Here is a 23,582-nt window from a genome sequence, read left to right as displayed (position 1 = left end):
CTAGTGTAGGAGTCAACTAGGCATCTCAGCCACTGAACCAAAGCTTTCAGATGTAGCAAGAACTAAAATATATTCATTTTTTTCATTTGTGACTTTTAAGTCTGGTTGATGAGAATGTGGTGCTAGTAAGACCAAAGGTGTAGGTTTGCCTTCCCATAAAGTCTAGTTAATTGTCTTGCTTCATGATTACTGAATTTGACTAGGAGTTTCTGTTCCCAAGTGAGAAAGCATCTGTTCAAATCCATTATCATTACTGAAAATAAAAACCCTAAGAAGTACACCCTCAACTGACAGAGGCCTATTTTTATATGAGGGACAGCAATGATTACTGTAATCCAATACCAGAGAGATTTCATACAATGCAATTAAAAATAAAACATCTACTATGTTCATGGGACTGTATCTTGCTATATTTCAGCGTTAGTATCAAATGGTTGATGAGATAGGAAATTCATTTAAAATAGGTGTATGTGAACCAAACTAACTGACTACACTAGCATTTGGAAAATTAAAAAACAGAACAGTGAAATTAAGAAAGAGTAGAAAGAAAGAAACAACAAAGAAAAGAAGGAAGGAAGGAAATGAAGAGAGGAAAGGAGAAAGGAAGAAAAGAAGAAGGGAGGGAGAGATGGAGGAAGGAAGGAAGAAAGGAAGGAAGGATGGAGGGAAGGAGGGATGGAAAGAAGGAATAGGTCTCCTCTACTTTTCTAATAGCAGAATTGATACCTGAGTAACAATTATATAATTCTTTAGTCTTTTCTCTTCTTCTAGCTTACAATTTCTCTGTCTTGGGAAAAAATAAGGCTCAAGCACTGTAGAAATGACAAAATTAGTCATCAGGTTCTAACCTCATTATGTAAAAATAGATATTTATTCTCACAATAAGTTGGACAAATTGATCTCTCAAGTCCCCTCCAGCTATAAATTTCATGATCTTTTTTTACTATAACTATAATGAAGAATTAGAAAAGCTGGAATTTACAAAGCCATTTTTAATATTTCGATACGCATATGACGCTACCTGAATTGATGACCTGGGTACTAAAGCTGGATATACTTCTACTGCTAGACTGGCAATATTTCTACCTAAGTCTTTATTACAAAAACTATGTCATAAAATTATTTATTGCACATTTCTGCCCATAAATATTCAAGTGTTGCAAAGCAGAATAATTTTAGCAAAGAGAGCAAGTTACCACTTATATGAAAAGCATAAATTAAATTGTAGGACAACAGTGAAAAAAAATTTAGAAAAACAATGAATAAAATCCGTGATGAAACTCACAGGCAAGGGACCAAAAGGGGATAAGAAAGCATGGTACAGTAGCTCCCAGTATAGGTGTTTCCTACTTAAGAAGATTTCAGTAGTTTAAGAGCATTTGCTGTCTATGCCAGATTTACATTTCAACAATTAGGCTGTGATCTCAGTGAAAATCTTCACATATAATAGTCTGGCTTCCTTCCAGCTCTACAATGCTAAGCAATGCCTCTCTTCTTTCTTCTTTAGGCCTCTACTTTAACCAGTCTATCATGAGTTGGATCTTCTGGCAAAGTACTAATAGTTTCCTTGGTTGCTCTTAAAAATCCCTAAGGAGCTACTTAAAGTAAACCATATGTTGTCCACAAAAATGGCTGCTAATGGTATATGAGGGGACAATGAAAGATTAGGAATATCACTAGAATCTTGTAAAGAAGTTTTCTGAGCAATTTCAATCATTCACCCACCCTGATTTCAATGCAAACACTGAATCTCTTCAGTTTATGTCAAATATATGTAAAGTGCTAGTTAGTTTTAAAGTGACAAAGCACCAAGGCCAAATAATAAGAGAAAAAATCTAGTTTTTTAAACAATCCATCCAGGATAGGCCTCTATAAGTGACAAATTTATATTATGGTAAAGTCACAAAGCTCTTTTAAACAAGATACTACAATATAGATTGTCTAAGAAATTTTTATAGATAAAGAAACTGGGACTTATATATGTTAAATGAGTTATAAATGCTGCCTACATAGTAACTGTCAGAGTGAAGATGAAAGCCCAGGAGTCCAGCCATCTTTTCAATATACCATACCGTACTTCCAACTAGTGCAAACGGAGACTTACTTTCTCTTTCCTACATGGGCATCTTTAGTCAGGTCAAGAACTCCACTATCATTCTATCTCACCCAACCACAGAGAAGATAATACTGAAACTCTCAGTCATTTTAACTACATTACACTTAAGATACTCATAATTACATTATTTCTGTGACCTTGAACTCTCAAATTTCTCTGTCTGATCATAAAATACTATCCTTACTTTTTTCCCTAAACTGATTCTTTATTCTCATTACAATCTCCAAATCCATCTCGCCACTCTCTTCCCTCAGTCCATCATTCCATTTCTGTGGTGGTCTCAGTCCTTTTCACTCACTCATCTTCAATATTTCTATATATATTTGCTCCTTTCCCTTTCACCCTGTCTATAATAATGCCAATGTCTTCACAATACTTAAGATATATTCACTTGACCCTCAAGCTATCATCTTCTATCTCTTTTTCCACCTCAGAGTCAAACTCCTTGAATACATCATCTATACAATCTGCCTCTATTACTTTTACTTGTAATCATCACCATTTGGCTTCCAACCATATCACTTGACAGAAACTGCTCTCTTGAAGATTCTTAGTGACTTTAGTCTTAATTTTACTTGACTTCCTTGCAGCTACTAATAATGTAGACTATCCACTTCTTAAAGATATTCTTTCTTCCTTTGGCTTCCACAAGAGTGCTCTCTTCTGGACTCTTCCTACCTGCCTAATCACTCCTTTCTTGTTCATTTCCCATTCTCTAAGCATGAGTGTTTTCTCAAGCTCTGTCTTAAACTCTCTTCTTTCTCTCTACATTAATTTTTGGTGACTTTATTTAATCTTGTTGGTCCAACAAATATGTCCATGCAGAGGCTATCCAAATCTTCATGGAAATAAGCCTGTGATTTTATCAGTATAAAGAAGCCCCAATGGGGAAACTGCCTCTAAAAAGGCTGAATAGCACCTTTGGTGCAACTTACAGTTTTAGGGAGTAGTCCTCAACTCTCTTTTGAAAACTATTTCCACCTAAATGTTTTCTGGATAGCTCCACCTGGCTGTCTTTTTCACACTACCAACACAACCAAAACAGAAGCCATTATCTTCTCCCTAAATCTGCCTTACTTCCCTATCACTGTTGAGAGTACCACCAAGCTAGCCACTCAGATCACGATTTCAAATTTTTTTTGACTCCTTTCCCTTAGTCCCCCTATCTAATCTGTTGCTATCATGTCTTATCATTGCTACTTCCAACAGCTTGTGTCTGTCTGATCCCCTTCAAACACTCACAAATGCTACTCTAGCTTTTTGAGCTTCTTTACTTCCAGATTTTCTCCTTTCCAAAACACATTCCACATAGTTTCTGACATTGGGAAAATTCTGGTTCTTTCACTTCCAAAGACAGAATCTTCATTAGCTCCCTATTAACTCTAAGATAAATCACAAATGCCCCAAACTGGCATTTAAAGCTCTCTACAAACAGGTTCTAGACTACGTTCCCATACAATCATTCTTCATGCAATCTGTTCAAGCCAAATTGACTTACTAACCCATCTTCTTGACTTCATACATTTACAAAGATTATCCCCTAGGCATACAACAAGCTCCATCTTTACCTTCCTCTCCAAATCTTTTTAGCTTCCTTCTAGCTGAACCAAATGCTTTTTCTTCCTCAATGGCTTTCCTGGCCCCAACACTGAGTAGAGTGCTCTTCCTACTTAAATTACCATGTACTGACTTATCTCTAAATTAGCTATATCCCCAGAAGAATGCAAACTTCTCGAGGGCCATGACCATTTTGTTTATCTAATTGCTATATCCTTTATATTAAACATTAAGCAAAAAAAAAGACAGTTTTTTGCTATGATTTCTAAGCATCTCATCCTAGACAACACATGTTGCTTGCCTTCAGAAGATATGATAGATACTTACAGTATTTTGATTTTCAAATAAGGACTTTGGAGCAGCTTGTGCTTTACATGTCTTAAGGTATGTCTGCCAATTGAACTCCTCTTCTTTATACCCTGAAAATATTTTAAGATAAATTAAATATATTTCACCTTATAAAATTTGGTTTAAAAATTTCTTTGATTGAATTTCCAATAATAATAATAATAATAAATAATAATAATAATAATAATAATAATAATACCTTACTTGATCAAATGATATATTATACATAAAATCACTTGGCAAACTTTAAAACCATAATTTTTATTAAAGTATTGTTACAGGTGGTATTAATCTCACTATACATATCAAGAAAGTGAGGCTAGAAAGATTAAATTGCCTTTATCATTCAGCTAGTAATGACCTAGTCTCTTCTGACTTCAAGTCTATTATTCTTTTCAATGATACTCACCTAAAACCTACAATGCTTCTCTAAAAGCAAGACAAAATAAAACAAAATTTCACTTATTTCCAAAATTATTTTCTACTTTAACAAACTACAAACCACACACTGGAATTTTTAGCATCAAAATATGAAATAGCACATATTCAGTTTAACTATGGGTTTTCCAAACAAAGCAAACAAAACCAAACATACAAATTAATATTTGCTCCAAATGTATTTTTCCATTCTTTACAGCTACAAAGAAGTTAGGTGATAAAGGTTCAGCTGTCATTTTTACAAGTTTTGCGTTAGTTCTATGAGTAATTCATTAGCAAAAGTATACTGAAGAGGAAAAATTAAGACATGATTTGCTAAGGGGTAAGAGATGGTGGTATGGGTAAAATGTTTGTCATTGAACAATCATTTAATTCCTATTGTATATTGTATTGTGTATGCAAGGCACAGTGCCAGTTTTACCCCCTGTTAAGCACTTAATTTGCTCAAAAGAAAAATTAATGGAATGCTAAAAAAAAATAATAATAATAATAGTTAGTATTTACAAAGCACTTTAAAGTTTGCAAATCCTTACAAATATTATATCATTTTATAGTCATATTATTAACCCTGGATGATCAATGCTATAGTAATTCCCATTTTATGGATGAGGAAACTGAGGCAGACAGAGGTTAAGTGTCTTGCCCAGGATCACATAGACAGTGAGTATCTGAGACCAGATGTAAACGTTTCTCTTTCTGATTACAAGCCCAGAGTGCTATTCACTGAGCCACTAATGTTCATAGTCTATTATTGCAAGAGCAGCTAGCTTGAACCTTATAAAATGCATCCAATATAAGTATTTCTTAAGTGCCAGGGGTAAAGGTTCTTGGCTTAATGTTTGAATGCCAATGAAGTGAGAATTTCCTAAAAGAGGAAATTGACTATTTCACTTTATTTTTTCCTGCAAGTGTGGGTATTTCTATTTCTTTTAATGTTCATAAGGCAGCATTAACAGCACAACAACGAAAAACCTCATCACCAACAACAAAACTCCAAAATTTTTTTCTATTTTAAGGTTACCTATGGACAAATATAAATTTTGCTTCAGACACTTATAGTTATGTTACCCTTGGTAGGTCAATGAACCTTTCTATTCCTTAGTTTCCTCATCTACAAAATGGGGTATAATAAGAGCACCGATCTCCCAGAATAAATGTGAGGAGCAAGTGAGATAATAATAGTAAAGCACTGTGCAAACCTTAAAGTGCTATATAAATGTTAAGAATTTTTGGAAATGATCTCTTGGACAAAGGCAATAGAGAGCTGCTGATCACTGTTAAGCAGAAGAATAACTTGAGTACTCCTATGAATGAGGAAATAGGCTGATGTTATGATGTATGAGATGGAGTGGGGATAGGAAGCATAGGAGTACCTGCTACTTGGAGTGGGTGGCTATGAGAGACCCAGAGCAAAGAACTACTTTCTGACAACAGCACTTGGAATCTCTGAACATTTCCCTTTTATTTTCAAGAAAATGCTGCTCCATGGCAAGTGTTAAACTGCAATTTAATTTACTTATCTTTTCCTGCCATTTCATCTCACCTTTTCAGATACTGAAATGAAATATTAAAATGATTCTGAAATGATGCTGTATATCAGTCAACAAGCATTTATTATGGGCAAGTCACTGTGTGAAGCACTGGAGACAACAAAGATAAAAATAAATCTGTCTCTGTCCTCAAGAAGCTTACAATAATTCAAGGAGATCAGTGTAACACGTAAATAAATATGAAATTATGCAAATTATATATGAGACAATTTGGGGACAGGGGTAGGCAATAGTAGTGAAAGGAACAACCTTCTCAATAGAAGATGGCATTTGATTTAAGCTTTGACTGAAGCTAAAGATTCCAAATAAGTAGAAAGAAGGAATCCATGTATTCTGGGCATAATTTTCCTTTTGGCAAAGTCATGAAGACAGATAAAGAAATATGTGAACGATAGCAAGTAGGCCACTTAGTGTACCAAGCAAAAGAAAGTATATGAAAGGGAATACCAATCTGGATAGCATAATGAAGCCAGATTTAAAACTAGAAGAGCTTTAAGGGCCAAAAAGAATGGGTTGTCTTTGATCTTGGGGTAATTCTGAGCCCTTCAACCTTCTCTAGAGAACAAGTCAAAAGGCAGACGTGTGCTTTAGGAATACTCTGTGGAGTATGAATTGGACAGAAGAGACACTAGAGGCTTAAAGATAAATTAGGAAGCTACTTCAATACTCCAGGTCAGAGAGGACGAAAAAGTTTGAACCACTGCAGTGCAATGAATGGGTGAAGGGCCATATGCAAGAGATTTTACAAAGGTAGAATTGCTAAAATGTGGAAACTGTGGGAACTTGGGGAGTGAAGGAGAGAAACAGTAAGGATCATTCTAAGACTAAACCTGGATGAGCAGAAGAAGGCTGGTACTCTGCATAGTAATAGGGAAGTGTGGAATAAGAGTAGAGGGAGGGAATATGAGATGAGGAAGATAATTATTTCTGTTTTAGACATGCTGATCTGTGATTCCCTAAAGAACCTAAGAATTCAACCTATCTAAAGCTGAACAAATCAAAATTTAATAATTTATATGAGATAGTGATAAAAAAAATTGCCCAGAATACATACAACATTGCAATGTGTGATTCTTCAGCTATCTAGAACTTTGCTGAATATCTTTTTCAGCTATGTCAGTACCATAATCCAGCCACCATTCCCCCACATATTCCCCATAAGAACCTTGAAGTCCACCCTGGAATATCCTTAGATCTGACAGGTATCACCTTATCTTGCCCTGATTCAAGTCTGCTACACCATTTCCCAAAAAATTCTGTGCCATATTGTTTCTACTACCACTATCATTTTCCACCTCTTTCTCACAAGAATCTTAGGGATTTTTTTGTTTACTTTTGTCTCAGGTCCAGCACTAAGCGCAATGTCTAACATACAGTAAACGCTTAATAAATGCTTTATTTAGTAAATTAGCAAGTCAATTGATTAATTTTTGGCTTAGTTTGCTGATATCTTGCGCCTTGTTCTGCTTAATCTTTTGATTAATGACTTTCATGAAGGCATAAATGACATAGTTATTAAATTTTTAGATAGCACAAAATAGGATAGCCAAATACTAGAAAACAGAATCAGATTCCCAAAAGGCATCAACAGGAACACAATGGGCTCAAACAAATAATATAAAGTTTAATGAATGTTTAAAAACATGTATTTAATTTTTAATTAATTAAACTTACTTAATTAATTTTTCATAATTAAAACATAAATATTAAGATGACCCCATCTGAATTATCATAATTTTAATTTTTTTTACTAATTCCAAGTTAGTATTATGTTAAGGAAATGATCTCCACAGAAAAAATGAGAAAATGCTCCATTTTCATTTTTTGGCAGAGATGGAGGGTTTTAGGTTTGTAATTTTGCATATAACATCAGACTAAGATAATAATACAATTAATTTTGTTGAACTTTCTCTTTTTTTTTTCTTTCCTACAGGAAAAGATTCAACGGGGAGGAGAGTGGCTTGATATACTTTGAAATGAGGAGGCTACAAGAACAAAGGGTATTGATGAAATTATTAATATTAATAATACTAAATATACATTTAATAATACCTTTTGGTGGATGAAGCTTGTGGCCAGTTTTTTCACACCATCCAACTGGATGAATGTCTAAAGCATCTGCATTTACCCAGAAGTCATAACAATCAGGATAGCCATCAAAATGAAGCTTTATCCTATAGCCACAAACCTGAAACATGCAAAGAATATAAGTTAATAATTTTGCATTCAAAACTTATGTCCATAATTTAAATTAAAATATAACATTTATGCCACATTTGAATATGTAGCCTATGTTAATTTCACTTATAGACAAATAAATATAAAAATCCTGAGTAAGTCTAAGCAGATAAACTATGTAGTGAAGTACATTTTGGGGGGATCAAATTTTTTACAGATAGATCCTATGTCTATTCTGAAGAAATGATATTTTTATTTGTCACTCATGAATTTACTATGTTAGAATTCTTTCTAATGTGATGATAGCTATAAGCTTTTTTTTTTTAAATTACAGAATTAAGCTGTTTTTGGGGGCAGCTGGGTAGCTCAGTGGATTGAGAGCCAGACCTAGAGATGGGAGGTCCTAGGTTCAAATCTGGCCTCAGACACTTCCCAGCTGTGTGACCCTGGGCAAGTCATTTGACCCCCATTGCCTAGCCCTTACCACTCTTCTGCCTTGGGGCCAATGCACAGTATTGACTCCAAGAAGTAAGGTGAGGGTTTAAAAAAAAAAAAGAATTAAGCTGTTTTTACCTCAGCAACAGTAAGAACACAATACATTGACTGATGTTCCGGATCCACACCTTCTAACTTCATTCCGACTTTGAATCCATTTTTGTTATAGGGAAAGGATTGGTACTAGAAAATAAAATAACAGTTTTGGTATTTCAAAATTACTACTGTGTTTTAAAAGAAAAGTGTGAAAGTATCAAAAAAAAACCCTTAGGAATTTCATATCTAGATTAAGTTTTATTAAACAACAGACTAATAAGACAGACAAAGATACACTCACACACACACACATAGTAAAGTGTTGACCATTTAGTATTAAAAGTCAACAATTTAGCATGAAATAATGAAAAAACTTTATAAAAGGACAGAAAAATCACAGTAGAAATGCTTATATGAGAAGAAATCAGCTAGCAAAATATACTAGTTAATAATGAAATGTAAATCTATGATAATTTATATTAACTTTCTAGTTTTAAATAAATTATATTGTTATGATATACTTACCTTAATGTTTACTAATCAATACTTTTTACAATTTCATATACCTCATCCGAAATTTTCAATCTGGCAAATAAATAATTTTCACAAGGAATTTTTACCAGAAGCACAAGTTCCTATACAAAAACAAACTTTACATTTTTATTTTTAGCTTGCTGTTTTCAAATTATTTCAAAATGCATACTCTAAGTAACAGTGCACTGATAAATCTCATTTAGCAAAGGACCACTATTAACAAAGAAAAACCCTATTATATAGTTTATACAGTTGTTTGGCTGATCACCTTAAATATACATTGGAAGGAAATTATAAAGAAACAGATTTTTAAAATTTTTAAGATGCTGGACTCAACCTTTAACCTTTGGTAAATATTTTTTCTTGAACATGAGGCATACCACAGTGGCATGAAATACATTTCCACCAAAAATATATGTTGGGGATTCTCAAAACAAGTTTTTTTCCAATGAATCAAGGCGCATCCTCAATGCTCTCACCTTCCCCAATCATGGGTGATATCCTTGCTTCCGCAAGCCAGGGCTTACAAAACATGTGCCACAATTCCTCTAGTCCCTTTTCTTGGACACTGGGACTTGTTTTTATGTCAAATCAAAGAAGCTATGGGAATCCAGAACCAAGCCTCCCTCCCCAAAATATGATCTCTTCTTTTTCATGGCTATAATTCATCTCCCACAGATCCAGTAGTAAGCTCAATGTCTGCCACTCTCTCTCCCTCAGCTCTGAGATCCAGAAGGCTGAGCCTGCTCCACTCCCGTTCGGCTCAATCCTTCTGCTTTAAAACACTACTACCATCCACTTCTCTGCAAGGACCAACTCTAAACGTCTAGCATCTGAATTCTGGCTGCCTAGGAATAGCTCTATCATCAATAAGAAGTCAACAGAGTGGAGTTAGCTGTTCCCTATACTGCTGTTTCTCCTCCTGTATCACTTCTTGGTTATGGCAGAGGGGCCTGCTTAGATTAATGAAACTCTAGAGCTATGCAGTACAGATGGACAAGTCACAGTAGAGAGGCCTGACAAAAGGTTATCCCCTGGAGAAGGAAATAACAAACCACTCCAATACCTTTACCAAAAGAACACCATGGATAGTATTAATAAAAGATATGAGTCAGAAGCAGCCAACATGCAACTGGGGGAAAGTGAAGAACAACTACAGGTAGCTCCATCGCTAAGGAAAAGGCTGAGTCAAAAGGAAGCTCAGCTGGGGATGTGTCTGGTGATGAAAGGAAAGTCCATTGCTACACAGATCAGCATTGCGTAGGAACCTGAAGTCCAAGATCTAAGAAACAAGGTAAGCTGGATGTGGTCAAAGAGGAGATGGAAAGATTAAAACATTAACACCTAGGGTGAATTTAATTGATTATTCCATATACTACAGTCAATAAAACAATAGGAAAGATGAAAGGGGAAAAAAAGGGAAAAAAGAAGAGCAGAGATGAGATGGATAGATGGTATCATGGAAGCCACGAACATGGGTTTGAATGGACAGAGAAGGAAGGGTCTGGTGCTATGGTCCATGGGGTCATAGAGTAGGACAGGACTGAAAAACTGAAAAGCAGCAGCAATATTGCTGTTTTGCCTAGCTTAGTTTCTACAAAAGGCAGAGTATGTTTGAAAAATAAAACAATAACCCTTTCTTATAGAAAGGTGTGTTACACTGTCACACAATGGTCACCACCACTGTCTAGAGGCAGCTAGAAGAGAGTACTGGGCTTAGAGTTCAGATACAAGCTGGGAAACATACTAGCTGTGGAACCCGGGGCATGTTGTTTATCTGTCTCAGTTTTCTAATCTGTATAATAGAGATAATAATAGCAACTACTTCCCAGGGTTGTTATAAAAATCAAAGAGATAATATTTGTTAAGCACTTAGCACAGTACCTAGCATGCAGTCAGTACTGAGTAAATGCTTATTTCCTTTTATTCTTCCAAGACTATAAAAATGATATGAATTTTTTTGGAAAATTTTATTTAATTAGTCAATTTAGAACATTATCCCTTGGTTATAAGAATCATATTCTTTCCCTTTCTCCCCATTCCTCCATCCCTTTCTGTAGCCGACACACAATTCCACTGGGTTTTACATGTGTCCTTGATCAAAATCTATTTCCATGTTGTTGATGTTTGCACTAGGATGATCATTAAGAGTCTACATCCCCAATCAATGATACAAAATTTCTTGTCATTTCTCCTTAACATTTGTAGCCTTCATGACTATTCACGCAATTCAAGGAGGAAAGCACAGAGAAAACAACAAACAAGGGAAAGGGGGAAAAAAATCTCTAGAATGCTCAGTAAACTCTTGATTATGTATGATCCCATGGTTCCTATATTTATTTAAAAACACAGTAGGAAATGAAAGGAAAGTGAAGCCCCGCAAAACTTCTCCCACTCATTCAAATAAAGCACTTAATTATTGTCATACAAATGTCATTTCTGGCATAAATTCTCTGCAAGCCATGTAAAAATCTAGGACATCAGAATGTGTCTAGTCATGAACAGTAGAACACTGAGTTTAAAAATCTACTTTTGCTTAATTATTGGATCTGATTCTGGTCTGAATTCTCTGATTCAAAATTTATGTGCAGGAATCCCCTAAAATGAATGAGAATACAATATATAAGGACCATAAGTATAAATTTACTTCAGGCAGAGCCTGAAGTAAAAAATTTTGGTGGCTCCCTATTACCCTCCAGAATAAAATGCCAATAATTCCTTTTTGATATTTAAAGCCTTTAACAATCTGACAAGATCCCATTTTTTGAGCTTGATTATACATTTTCCTCCTATGTTCCAGCAGCTTAACTGTAATGCTTCATGGATGTGTAACTCATGCTGCCTCCCTACATTTGCCCACTGACTCCAGCCTCTCTCCTCATCCCAGGCTCTCTTCAAGGCTCAGACAAAGCAGTACTTCCTTCAAGGGGCCTTTCCTGATTTCCCCAGTTTTTAGTGCCCCCCACCAAAATCATTTTGCATGTATTTTGTATAACTCTTGTATTTATTTATCTGCAAGCACATTCTATCCCTGCCAAATGAAAGTAAGTTCCCTGATGCAGGGAGTGTCTCACTCTGGTCCTTCTATTGTGACTGGCCAGTGTTTGGCATGTGGAAATGTAAACACTTTTTGACTGACTGTCTGCTCCATGTGCATATACCATTGCCCAAACAAGTCCTCATAAGATTTCTAGCTCTGTTATTAGTTCAAAGAGACTGATATTCTCATTGCTTAACACCTCCATTTTATCATTCCAAACTTACTTTATAGACATGTTAGCACTGACCAGAGTTTCCCTCTCATTCCACAGGCATGTCAGCTAGATGGCACAGTGGAAAGAGTCCTGGACCTAGTCATGAAGATTGAATTTTAAATCCTGCCCCAAGCATTTACTATCATTTAATCACCCCCTGACTCAGTTTCCACATGTAAAATTGAGATAACAGCTCCTATCTCACAAGGTTGGGTGTGACAATAATAATGAGATACTTGTAAAATACTTAGCAAATATTAAAGTGCTAGCCAGAGCACGTTCTCGGGGTGAGGTGTTAATTGCCCTTTACTAATCAGTAGATTAGCCTATCCCCATGAAGAAGGCGGGACTGGACTGCATCAATTTTATAGCTATTTGGATTAATTAGTAAGATGCTCCTCAGAACTGAAATGAATTTTCTAGCATTAAAATAAATTGTCCTACTAGGCTATACTTTGTTTAGGAAATGGGAGGGGAAAGACTGAATCATGTAACCTGAAGTAGGAAACTTGGAAAGGAAATTATTCCAAGTCAGACTTCCTCAACCAACCATGGAAACTGAAGATTTAAGTATTCTTATTCCATTCCTCTCATAGATATCTTTTCTAATCAATCTGGGACAATACAAAGAGCTTAGCACTGAGTGTAAGGACTCCACTTTTAGTCCTGACTCTACTACTTATTATCTAACCTTGGACAAACTGCTTAATTTCTGTAGACCTCATTTTTCCCACCTGTAAAACAAAGGAGTTGGATTCAGTGGTTTCTGAGGTTTCTTTTAGTTCTCAATAATACTGTCTCTTATTATTTGAGTTCTAATATTCCATGAGCACCATACCTCTTTAAAAAGCTTAGTTGGCACTGCAATAGCTTTTTCTTCCTCCAAATAGGAAGCCCAACACCATGCTTTCTTTCCTTTAGGAGGTAAACCTGAAAAAGAAAATGAAAATTAACTATCATTCTTGAAAAATATAAATAAACTTTATCAACCCACTGTATTTCAACAAATATTTATGAACAAAGCATTGTATTAATGGCTATGGGGGATAAAATGCTAAGGATATGTTTCTGGGCCTCACATAGTTTACAGTTTGGTAGATATAGATACCTACTGATGAGCTAGAATATGAGTGCCATAAGAGACATATAAGCAAAGTAGACCAGGAATGCTGGAGAGGCTACTTCTGGCTAAGGTATCATAAAAGGTTTCACTGAGAAAAGAGTATCTGCACTGGGGCTTGAAGGATGAGTAGGATCTTGACAAGCAAAATGCTAGATGCCAGGAGGAAGGAAGTCAGGCATCACAGCATCACAAGCAGAGGGAATTGCATGACCAAAAATGTAGAAGTAGAAAACGGTAGTGAGTTTGCCTGGAATATTCAGAAATACAGGCAGGTGGGAAATAAGGTTTGAAAGGTAGGGTGGGGCCATATCATGACAGTCAATCAAAGGTATTTAAAATTACTCATTGTGAGGTCCAAGTAAGAGAAGCAAGTGGAGTTGGATGGCTAAAGCTGAAGATGGGGAAAAACAGTATCAGTATCAGTAGTTCTATATGGGAATGATGGAAATAAAAAACAGGAGCAATAGGAATGAATGAACAGTAGAAGTAAAAGGTAAGAGGGTTGTGAGAAGAGAAGGAAGGTTCTGGGTTTCAGGCACTGGAAGCAGAACACTTCAAAAGTGATAATGAGGTTTATGGTAGAGCTATGATGGTGGGCAGTTAAAGTAGATGAGAGTTGAGAAATTCAACAAAATTTCAAAGAAATCAAAATGTTAGATCATCAAAATAGATATGGAAGTCAACAAGAATGATGACAGGAGATTGGAAGGGATACATTTTAAAAAGTGATGCAGAAATCACTGAAGCTGGGAAAGTATCCTGGAGGAGCACAAATGAGAATGTTCTAAAGAGAATAAAGTTAAAAGAAAAAGGTGTTGAGCAATCTGCCTTGGAGCAATAATCTACATACAGTATTGGAAACCAAAAAATATGCCAATCTCTGCTTCCTCTCCCAGTGATTTCAGGGTAAATGAGAAGAGAGAAATGATGTTACTGAAAGAAAATCAAGTTTCCAATAGAGTAAGAAATTAGAACCTGTATTTGCAAGGAAAATGGATAATGTTATACTTTTTTCAAGGCCACTAAAAAGTATGCTTTTTAGCTTAATTAAACTGCAGTTAAATAAAGTGGTTGGAACTTTTTTTCTTTTAACAAAAATACCAAGAAGCAAATTGTATTCACCATCAACTTACTCTGTTTTAAAACGGTGGAATCATTTCGTCTTTTTCTTCGGGCTCTCTGAGAGCCCCTCAGGATTCTGCCATCATGCTTGTTTTCCTAGATTAACAAATTAAATTAATGACTTGTAGGTTTTGTTCATTCTGCATCAAGGGAAAATTAAGATGGCAAAATAAAACTTTCTGATAAATTTTCTAGTTTACATATCTCTTCATTCCATAGTAATTATTCTTGCAGCTAGAGAATGCTCATTCAAGGAACATCAATCTTGTCACACAATTTTGTTGCTTTAAGCCAAAGGCTTTTCAAGATAATAACATAAAATTTAGTATACTCAGACTCACAACTCAGCCAAACTAATCCTTTGTTTCTGGTAGTGGCACCAAGTGACATATTATGGGACAGGCACTATTATCCTCAGCCTTAGAGATCAGGTCTAAAACACCAAGTGAAGTCTCATTAGTTTATCCCTTCTTGATAATATTTATTTATTTGAATTATCTATCAAAAACTATATGACTTTGCACTTGCTCCCACAAAAAACTAGCTGCCATCATATAATCTTACATGATCTTCAAGTAATTTGTCTCCACTTTTAGGCATTTTATTTCCTAGAAAAATTTATATCTGGAGATTTCTCTATCTTATAACACTCTCCTATATTATTCATATACTTAATATGCACACCTACACACACACACACACACACACACACACACACACACACACACACACACACACACAAAATAGGATTTATACCAGCAACATTCTTTATGAAATTCTATGGTTTACAATTAAGAGCAGAAAACAATTATCTTTAATCTTTGTTTTCTGCTTTAAAACCATTTTAAAAATAGTCCCATCGTAATTTCATGGTACATCAATAGTTTTCCATAGCCTTACTATGCATCTTGTTAAATTCCATCAGATTAAATTCAACAAACCTTTATTAAGCACCTATAATGCATTGTGTAGTAGGTCCTTGGAATACAATAGAAACAATGCAGTCCCCAAACTCAAGAAGTTTATGTTCTACAGAGCTATGTAACATTTATAAATATGAGGAAGGTAATTTCAGGAATTTAGAAGAAAGTAACAACTATGGGACAATTAGTGAAGTCTTTACAGAAGAGGTAGAGTTTAAAATGAGCACTGAAGAAGGCTAAAGATTTTGATACAGAGATAGTCAATTCATTTCAGGTGTGAGGACTGACTTGGAGATATATGAGGAATCAAGTATGCAGAAAAGCTAGAGGTCAGTCTGATAAGACAAAAGGAAAAAGGACAATATGAAATAAGGCTAGAAAGGCACCATTTTAGGGGGCTTTGGAGAGCTACTTATGATGTGTGAGCAATGACAAGATAAGAGCTGCACTTTAGGAAGATTATTCTGGCAGCCATGAGGGTGGTTTAGAGCTTAGAGAGTAGAAAAATTACGAAGAGGAAGGTCAAACAGAAATGTATTTCAACAGATGAAGGTGAGTAAACTACGGCAGAAGCTCTATGATTAGAGAGGAGATTTTACAGGAGATTATAAAGGCAGAAATAATAAGACTTAGAAACTGATGCAATGGGGATGAACTAAGAGCAAAGGTTAAAATGAAGAGTAAAGTTCAGAGCCTGAGTAAAGGAGGATGGTGGTACTCCAAACAATACTAGAAAATTTTGGAGGAGCGATGGGTTTAGGGGAGAAGACAATCATTTCCATTTTGGATATGTTGAACTTGAGATAGCAAAGTTATGCCCAGGTGGAGAAATCCAACAGTTCTATGGCACAGTGTGAAGAGAAATGCCAAAAATATAAATGCTGTGGTCACTGGCACATAGATGATGATTCTACTCAGGGGAGCTAATAATATCAAGTGAGAAAACATGAAGTCCTGTACAGGAGAGAGCCTTCGGGGATAACCAAATTAGTGTAGGCAAGAGATGGAAAACAATCCACCATTCCCTTGCTAAGAGAGAATAAGAAGCCATAGAAAAAGATAGTATTCAGAAGAGTGTTCAAAACTTGCTGAAAAGTCCTAAAGACTAGAAGAGAAAATGGAATGAAATTTTCCCATTATGAAATGTAGTCACAGGCAGAGTCAAGATGGCAAGATAGAGTCAGTGAAAGTCCATACCTCTGAAAACCCTTCCTCATCAATTAATAACCAAATGCTTCTAGGGGACTGAAAACCAAACCTAGCAACAGGACAGAGCTAAGGAACCATCCTACTGGACTCAACGTAAAAGGTACACTCCCAAAAAGCCTGAATTCAAGAACACTCAGGTTTAAGGGAAAGGAAGAAGGAAGGTCACAGGTTCCCTCCCCCACCTACAGTACTGAGCCTCCAGTAATGGCTGGAATCTCTGGGCAGCTCTAGTCTAGAGGGAGTACCTTGTGGGCAAAGCTGTGCCAAGCTCAGGGCTTTGAACACAGGCAGTGGGGAAGCAGCTAGAGAACCTCAGAAAAGGCAGTGAAATCACAGCTGAGACACTCCATATTGCCCCCCCTCCTGAGGTTTTGGCCTCAGGGCACATCCAGCTCTGCAAGATCAACTCCACTGGGCTTAATCTTATCAAGCCTTTGGAGGAAAGGGAAGCTCAAGCTCCAACACCCTTGCCCTACAGACTGCTCTGAGAGTCTTGCTAAGCTCCAAGAGTGAAGGTTGACAGAAAAGACCACACCCATAGATCTAGGACACCATGTGAGGAGCAAGAGTACAGAAAACTATGGGAGGGAGGGGGAGGAGTAATGGTAATATGAGCAAACAACAGAAAAAGAAAAAAGACATTACAATCGACAGCTTCTATCCAGGCAATGAACAAAGAGCAAATGGAAGAGAGGAAGATCAAGGAACACCAAGCAAAAACACAAAAACTCCAGTAAATTGGACACAGGCTTTGGAAGAACTCAAAATATAATTCAAAATACTATTGAGAGTCTGAAGAAAAAGGGGAAAAGAACTTAAAAAGCAAGATAAGTCATCTGAAAACAGAAAATAGTGTCTTGAAAGCCAAAATTAATCAGCTTAAAAATGAGGCAAAGGAGATGAAAGATGAGGCAAAGATGTGTAACAGTTAAAATTATAGATGAGACTGAATTTTAATGGTCACCTAGGGAAATCCCAAATAATAAAATACCCAAGTCAGCCGCTAAATTTTTATGGTGATTTAATTACAACAGGAGGAAGAAAATATTAGAGGGAGAAAAGGAAAGGAGTTTAACTCAGAAACACTCTGGCTCAGGCTGAGCCAACATAGGCATTAAGAGTCTTGAAGAGCCAAGGTAGGGAAAGGGGTAAGTCCTTATAATTCATGTGACCAGTCTGAAGGAAAGCAGTCTGCGGGGCTCCTCCAACCTCAAGCTCCAGGATCGAACTGAACTCTAGCCCTCCTCACAGGAAATCCTGAGAACTCCAGAGGCTTTCCTCTACCTCACCTCCTGCATCTCACATGTACCAATGGTGGCTCAAGCTTGACTTAGGACAGCCCAAAGGTCTGTCTTTTTTTTGCACATGTCTGTTGAAGGCCATTTTCTCAAATAATCAAATCTTGAGTTTGATGCAGCCCTTCCTAATCTTGTTACACTGAGAAGGGTGGAGAATGTGGGTTTCCAAGATCTGATTATGTTATTCCAAGTATCTTTGTTGTTATTGATCAGGAAATAGCTAAATCAGATCTTCTAAAGAATGGCCAGATTAGGGTGGAATAGTTTTGAAATTCACAGATGAAAGATGACCACAAAAGAAAATTAGACCAGAAGAAGGATGACCAAAAAGCCAGGGATGACATTCAGTCTTTAACAACCAGAATACAACAATTAGAAGCGAGCAACTTCACAAGGAAGCCAGAAACTATAAAACAAAATCAAAAGAATAAAAAATTGAGGAAAATATGAAACAACTCATCCACAAAACAGAAGATTTAGAAAATCAGTCGAGGAGAGACAACGTAAAAATCATTGGTCTACTGGAAGACCATGACAAAAGAAAAAGCCTGGACATCATCCTATAGGAAATTATCCAAGAAAATTGCCCCGACATTCTAGAACAAGAGGGAAAAGTGGAGATTGAAAGAATACACAGATCACCTCCTCTACTTAATCCCCAACTGACAATGCTCAGGAATTTTATAGCCAAATTCAAGAACTACCAGACCAAGGAAAAAATATACAAGCTGCTAAGAAGTCATTCAGATACCTACTACTGGAACTACTCTGAGGATAATATAGGATCTGGCTGCATATACACTGAAGGACTAAAAGGAATAGAATATGATATTCCGGAAAGCAAGGGAACTAGGTCTACAACCAAGAATCAACTACCCAGCAAAATTGACTATATTCTTACAGGGGAAAATATGGTCATTTAATAAAATAGAAGAATTCCAAGCATTCATAAAGAAAAGACCAGACCTGAACAGAAAATTTTATGCCCAAACGCAGAACTCAAGAATTATCAAAGGATAATTAAAGGGAGAAAAAACAAAAACAAAACAAAAAAAGATAAATCAAACTTTTTTTAAGGGACCCAATTAGTTAAAATGATATGTATCCCTACAAGAAAAGAGGATATAGATAATTTTTAAAAATTATTATTATTACCTGGATAGCTAGAAGAATTATACTTAGAGGGAACAGTGATAAACTGTATAGGATGAAATGCAAAGACATAAATATGCATATAGATATATATATGCATAAATATATGTGTGTATATATACATACACACACACAACTAGAGTTATAAAATAGGTTAATACTAAGAGAAATGGGAAAAAAACAAAATGGGGTAAATTTATGTCACAAAGAATAACATGGCGGGAGGGGGGGAGAACATCAATACACTGGAAGGGTAAAGAGGTTAGAGATAGGAAATACTCAATTCTTACATGCATTGAAATTGACTCAAAGAGGGAAGAATAATCAAAAACATGGGGGCAGAGAATTGATTTGTGCCCTATAAGGACTTAGAAGGGGAGCAAACAAACTGGTGGGGAGGGAAGCAACACAAGGAAGATGGGGGGGAGGGTAGTTTAAAAAGACTGTAAAAAAAATAAGAGGGGAATAAGAAGGGAGGGAGTTAGAAAGGGAAGTATAATGAGGATGGGAATTAGGGGATCTGATTAAAAACAAAACACTGGTGTAGAAGAAAATAGTGAAAGAAAAAAGGGCAGGATTAGTAGTGGAAATCAAAATGTTGGGAAATACACAGCTGATAATCATAAAATGCAATTGAATAGCAGAATGGATTAGAAACCAAAACTCTACCATATGCTGTCTACAAGAAACACACATGAGGAAGGTAGACACACATAGGGTAAAGGTAAGTAGATGGAGCAAATTTTATTGGGCATCAACTGAGAAAAAGAAGGCAAGAGTCATAATCATGATATCTGACAAAGCCAAAGTAAAAATAGATCTAGTCAAAAGAGATAGAGAAGGTAATTACATCCTGACAAAAGGCAGTATAGACAATGAGTAAATATCAATACTCAACATGTATGCATCAAATGGAATAGCATCCAAATTTCTAATGGAGAAACTAGTGGAGCTCAAGGATGCAATAGAAAAACTATACTAGCAGGAGACTTGAACCTTCCTCTATCAGAATTAGATAAATCAAACCAAAAATTAAAAATGAAAGAGGTAAGAGAAGTTAATAAAATCTTAGCGAAATTAGAGTTAGTAGATATGTGGCAAAAAATAAATAGGTACAAAAAAGAATACACCTTCTTTTCAGTAGCACATGGTACATTTACAAAGACTGACCATATACTAGGGCATAAAAACATTGCAAACAAGTGCAAAAGAGCAGAAGTAATAAATGCAACCTTCTCAGACCACAATGCAATGAAAGCAATAATTAGTAAGGGTACATGGAGAGGCAAATAAATTAATTGGAAATTAAATAATAGGATTCTCCCAAATCAGTTAAAGAACAAATCATAGAAACAATTAATAATTTTGCTGAAGAAAATGACAATGAGATATCCTTTCAAAATCTATGGGATGCAGCCAAAGCAGTACTCAGGGGCAAATTTATATCCTTGAGTTCATATATTAACAAATTAGGGAGGGCAGAGGTCAATGAATTGGCCATGCAAATTAAAAAAAAGAAAGTGACCAAATTCAAAATCTCCAGATGAAGGCTAAATTAGAGATCCTAAAAATCAAAGGAGAAATTTTAAAAATTGAAAGTCAAAGAACTATTGATTTAATAAATAAGACTAGAAGCTGGTACTTTGAAAAAAAAACAAATAAAATACACAAAGTACTGGTCAATCTAATTTAAAAAAAGGAAAGAGGAAAACCAAATTGATAGTATCCAAGATGAAAAGGGAGACCTCACCTCTAATGAAGAGGAAATTAAGGCAATCATTAAAAACTACTATGCACAATTATATGGCAATAAATATGGCAATCTAAGTGATATGCATGACTATTTACAAAAATATAAATTGCCTAGATTAACAGAGGAAGAAATAGACTACCTAAATAACCCCATATCAGAAAAAGAAATTGAACAAGCCATCAAAGAACTCCTTAAGAAAAAATCCGCAGGACCAGATGGATTCACAAATGAATTCTATCAAGCATTCAAAGAACAATAAATCCCAATATTATACGATATTTGACAGAATAAGCAAAGAAGGAGTTCTACCAATTTCCTTTTACAACACAAATATGGTACTGATTCCAAAGCCAGGTAGGTCAAAAACAGAGAAAGAATGAAATGTAGTCAACCTTGTCAAAAACTTTTTAAAATGTTTATATTGAATAGCTTCTTCTTCTACATATTTATTCCGATAAAAAATCTGTGAGTTTAAACAGGCATGATATCCCACTAAAGAAACTTGTTACATTTCTTCAAACAGGGAATGATGCCTTGATGGTTCTAGTTTATATTATATTTTATCAACATTATCAGTATAAAAGTATCTGGCTTTAAGAACTTCCTAAAAGCCTTTCTTATGCATCAGGGTCACTTTAGGAATCTACTATTCGGCTGATAAGGTGACCAAAAGTTCCAAAATCTTTAATGATATCCATGTACCTCGATTGTTGCTACGTCTTAGAATGTCTTGCATATGTATTTGACCTAATGCCTTTTATGACCCTGTTTTAAAATGCAATTGAGACTCTGTACATCTTCCTTAGTAGTAAAGATGCCAAACAACTAGTTCTGTCTTTTGTGCTCCCCCTTTTGGTCACCTTACCAGTAAGCAAAGGTGTTGGGAGAATGGGAGAATGTATAAAACACTAGCACTAAGGGCAGAACCATAGATAAAAAGGGGGAAATTCTCACTTAAGAGAAACACAGCTAAAGCTAGGACTACTTCTGCTAGAGTTAACTCTGAGAAAGGAGCTAGACCTAGCCCCTAAAGTGAACCTATGGCACACCTGCCAGAAGGGGCTGTTCCCCTCCCCCCCTCTCCACATGTGCCTGAGAACACTTCTCACATCACCCGCCCCTCTGTCCATCAGCCCAATAGGAGTGCTTCATCCCTCCCTTTTCTAGGATAAGGTGGGGGGCTCACATGTGGTGTGAAAGTTGCACTTTAGGCACTTGGTCTCTAAAAGGCTAACCATCACTGCCCTAAACCAAAAATCCATCCCTGGGAGCACAAAAGAAATGATGAAAAAATAAAATTCCAAGGGAGAAAGCCAACAAGAACACTAAAAACCAGAAGGCAGAATGAATAAAAAACGAAAGGGAGGACAGAAGTCTGTAACCAATAGTTATCTATGAAAGAAAATGAATGAAAATCCCTTGATCCAAAAAAGAGAATTCTGTAACCTTCTTGGAAATAAACTATTGTTTAATATTTAACCTTTAATAAAACTGCTAACAGATAATATCAGGAATTACGTTAGGTTGCTGGAAATCAAAGCTATCAAAAAAGAACTGATAAATAAACATAAGAATGCACAGGAAAAATGATAAGCATTTTTTGCAAAAATATAGATTCTGAAATTGAAAATTACAATTTAGGATATAAAAATATAGATATAAGAACATTTTTAAAAAGAGAAAAGAGACAATAATGCTAAAGAACATATTAATTCTAGGAAAGCTACAGCAACTGACCTTAAAGACAGGACTCAGAGAGACCTTAAAGACTCATAGCTCTTAGAAAAAATATGACAAATTAAAAATCCTGAATATTCCATTGTAGGAAATGACATAAAAAAACCTGTTCTGAATGTTCAAATAATCAAATTGACAGAAATAAAAAAAAAGAAAGCACACACACAAAATTCTAGGCTTATAGTGATTAGATGTCACAATGTCAGTAACAAACAACAAATTTTGTAAACAGTCAGGAAAAACACCTTCAGCTATAAAGGAACACAAATTTTTAAAATCCAGAATTATTCTATAATTAAAAGAAATTAGGGAATGGAAGAGAATACAATATTCAAAAAGCAAAGGATTCTCTTTGAGAAAAGGCCCAGCAAAAGAAAATACTTAAAAGAAGAGGAGTGGTGTGAGGGAAGTAAGGAAAAGATTTAGAATCATACATTTTACTGAGCAAGGAAAAAAAGAGTCAAAAAAAAAGAAAGAGAAACAGATACAGAAATAGGAAAGAATTTAAATAAACTCAAGGGACTTGGACTAGTGCAGACAATTGAATAAAAGAACAAACAAGTACAAAGCATTTAAGGGACAAAAATGACAGGAGAGGCTAAAGACTTAAAGAAAAATTTTAAAATCAAGAGAATGGCAGGAAAAAGAGGTGATTAATATTTTATGGACTAAATCTCATAGCCCTCTCATAAGTGAACTAATATATTTTGTGAGAGAGTGAAGACAATGGAAAGTTCTTTAAGTAGTAAGAGGAAAATA

At 35.6% G+C, this 23,582-nt stretch overlaps 1 protein-coding gene across 10 annotated transcripts in view; it reads right to left on the bottom strand.

Moving 5' to 3' along the window:
- Positions 1-23,582, bottom strand: part of L3MBTL3 (L3MBTL histone methyl-lysine binding protein 3) — a 176,203-nt gene that overhangs the window by 101,060 nt on the left and 51,561 nt on the right. For all 10 annotated transcript variants that reach the window (XM_007484546.2, XM_056818760.1, XM_056818759.1 and 7 more), the window contains exons 8-12: positions 14,763-14,847; positions 13,345-13,436; positions 8,761-8,865; positions 8,062-8,197; positions 4,001-4,092 (exon numbers count right to left, since the gene is read on the bottom strand). In XM_007484546.2, coding sequence (XP_007484608.2) covers positions 4,001-4,092; positions 8,062-8,197; positions 8,761-8,865; positions 13,345-13,436; positions 14,763-14,847 — 510 coding nt within the window. The remainder of the gene's footprint in view (positions 1-4,000; positions 4,093-8,061; positions 8,198-8,760; positions 8,866-13,344; positions 13,437-14,762; positions 14,848-23,582) is intronic.

Source organism: Monodelphis domestica, chromosome 2 (genome assembly GCF_027887165.1).
Source record: "Monodelphis domestica isolate mMonDom1 chromosome 2, mMonDom1.pri, whole genome shotgun sequence".
In the NCBI taxonomy this organism is placed as follows: Eukaryota; Metazoa; Chordata; class Mammalia; order Didelphimorphia; family Didelphidae; genus Monodelphis; species Monodelphis domestica.
This window is presented reverse-complemented; position numbering and strand designations above follow the sequence as displayed.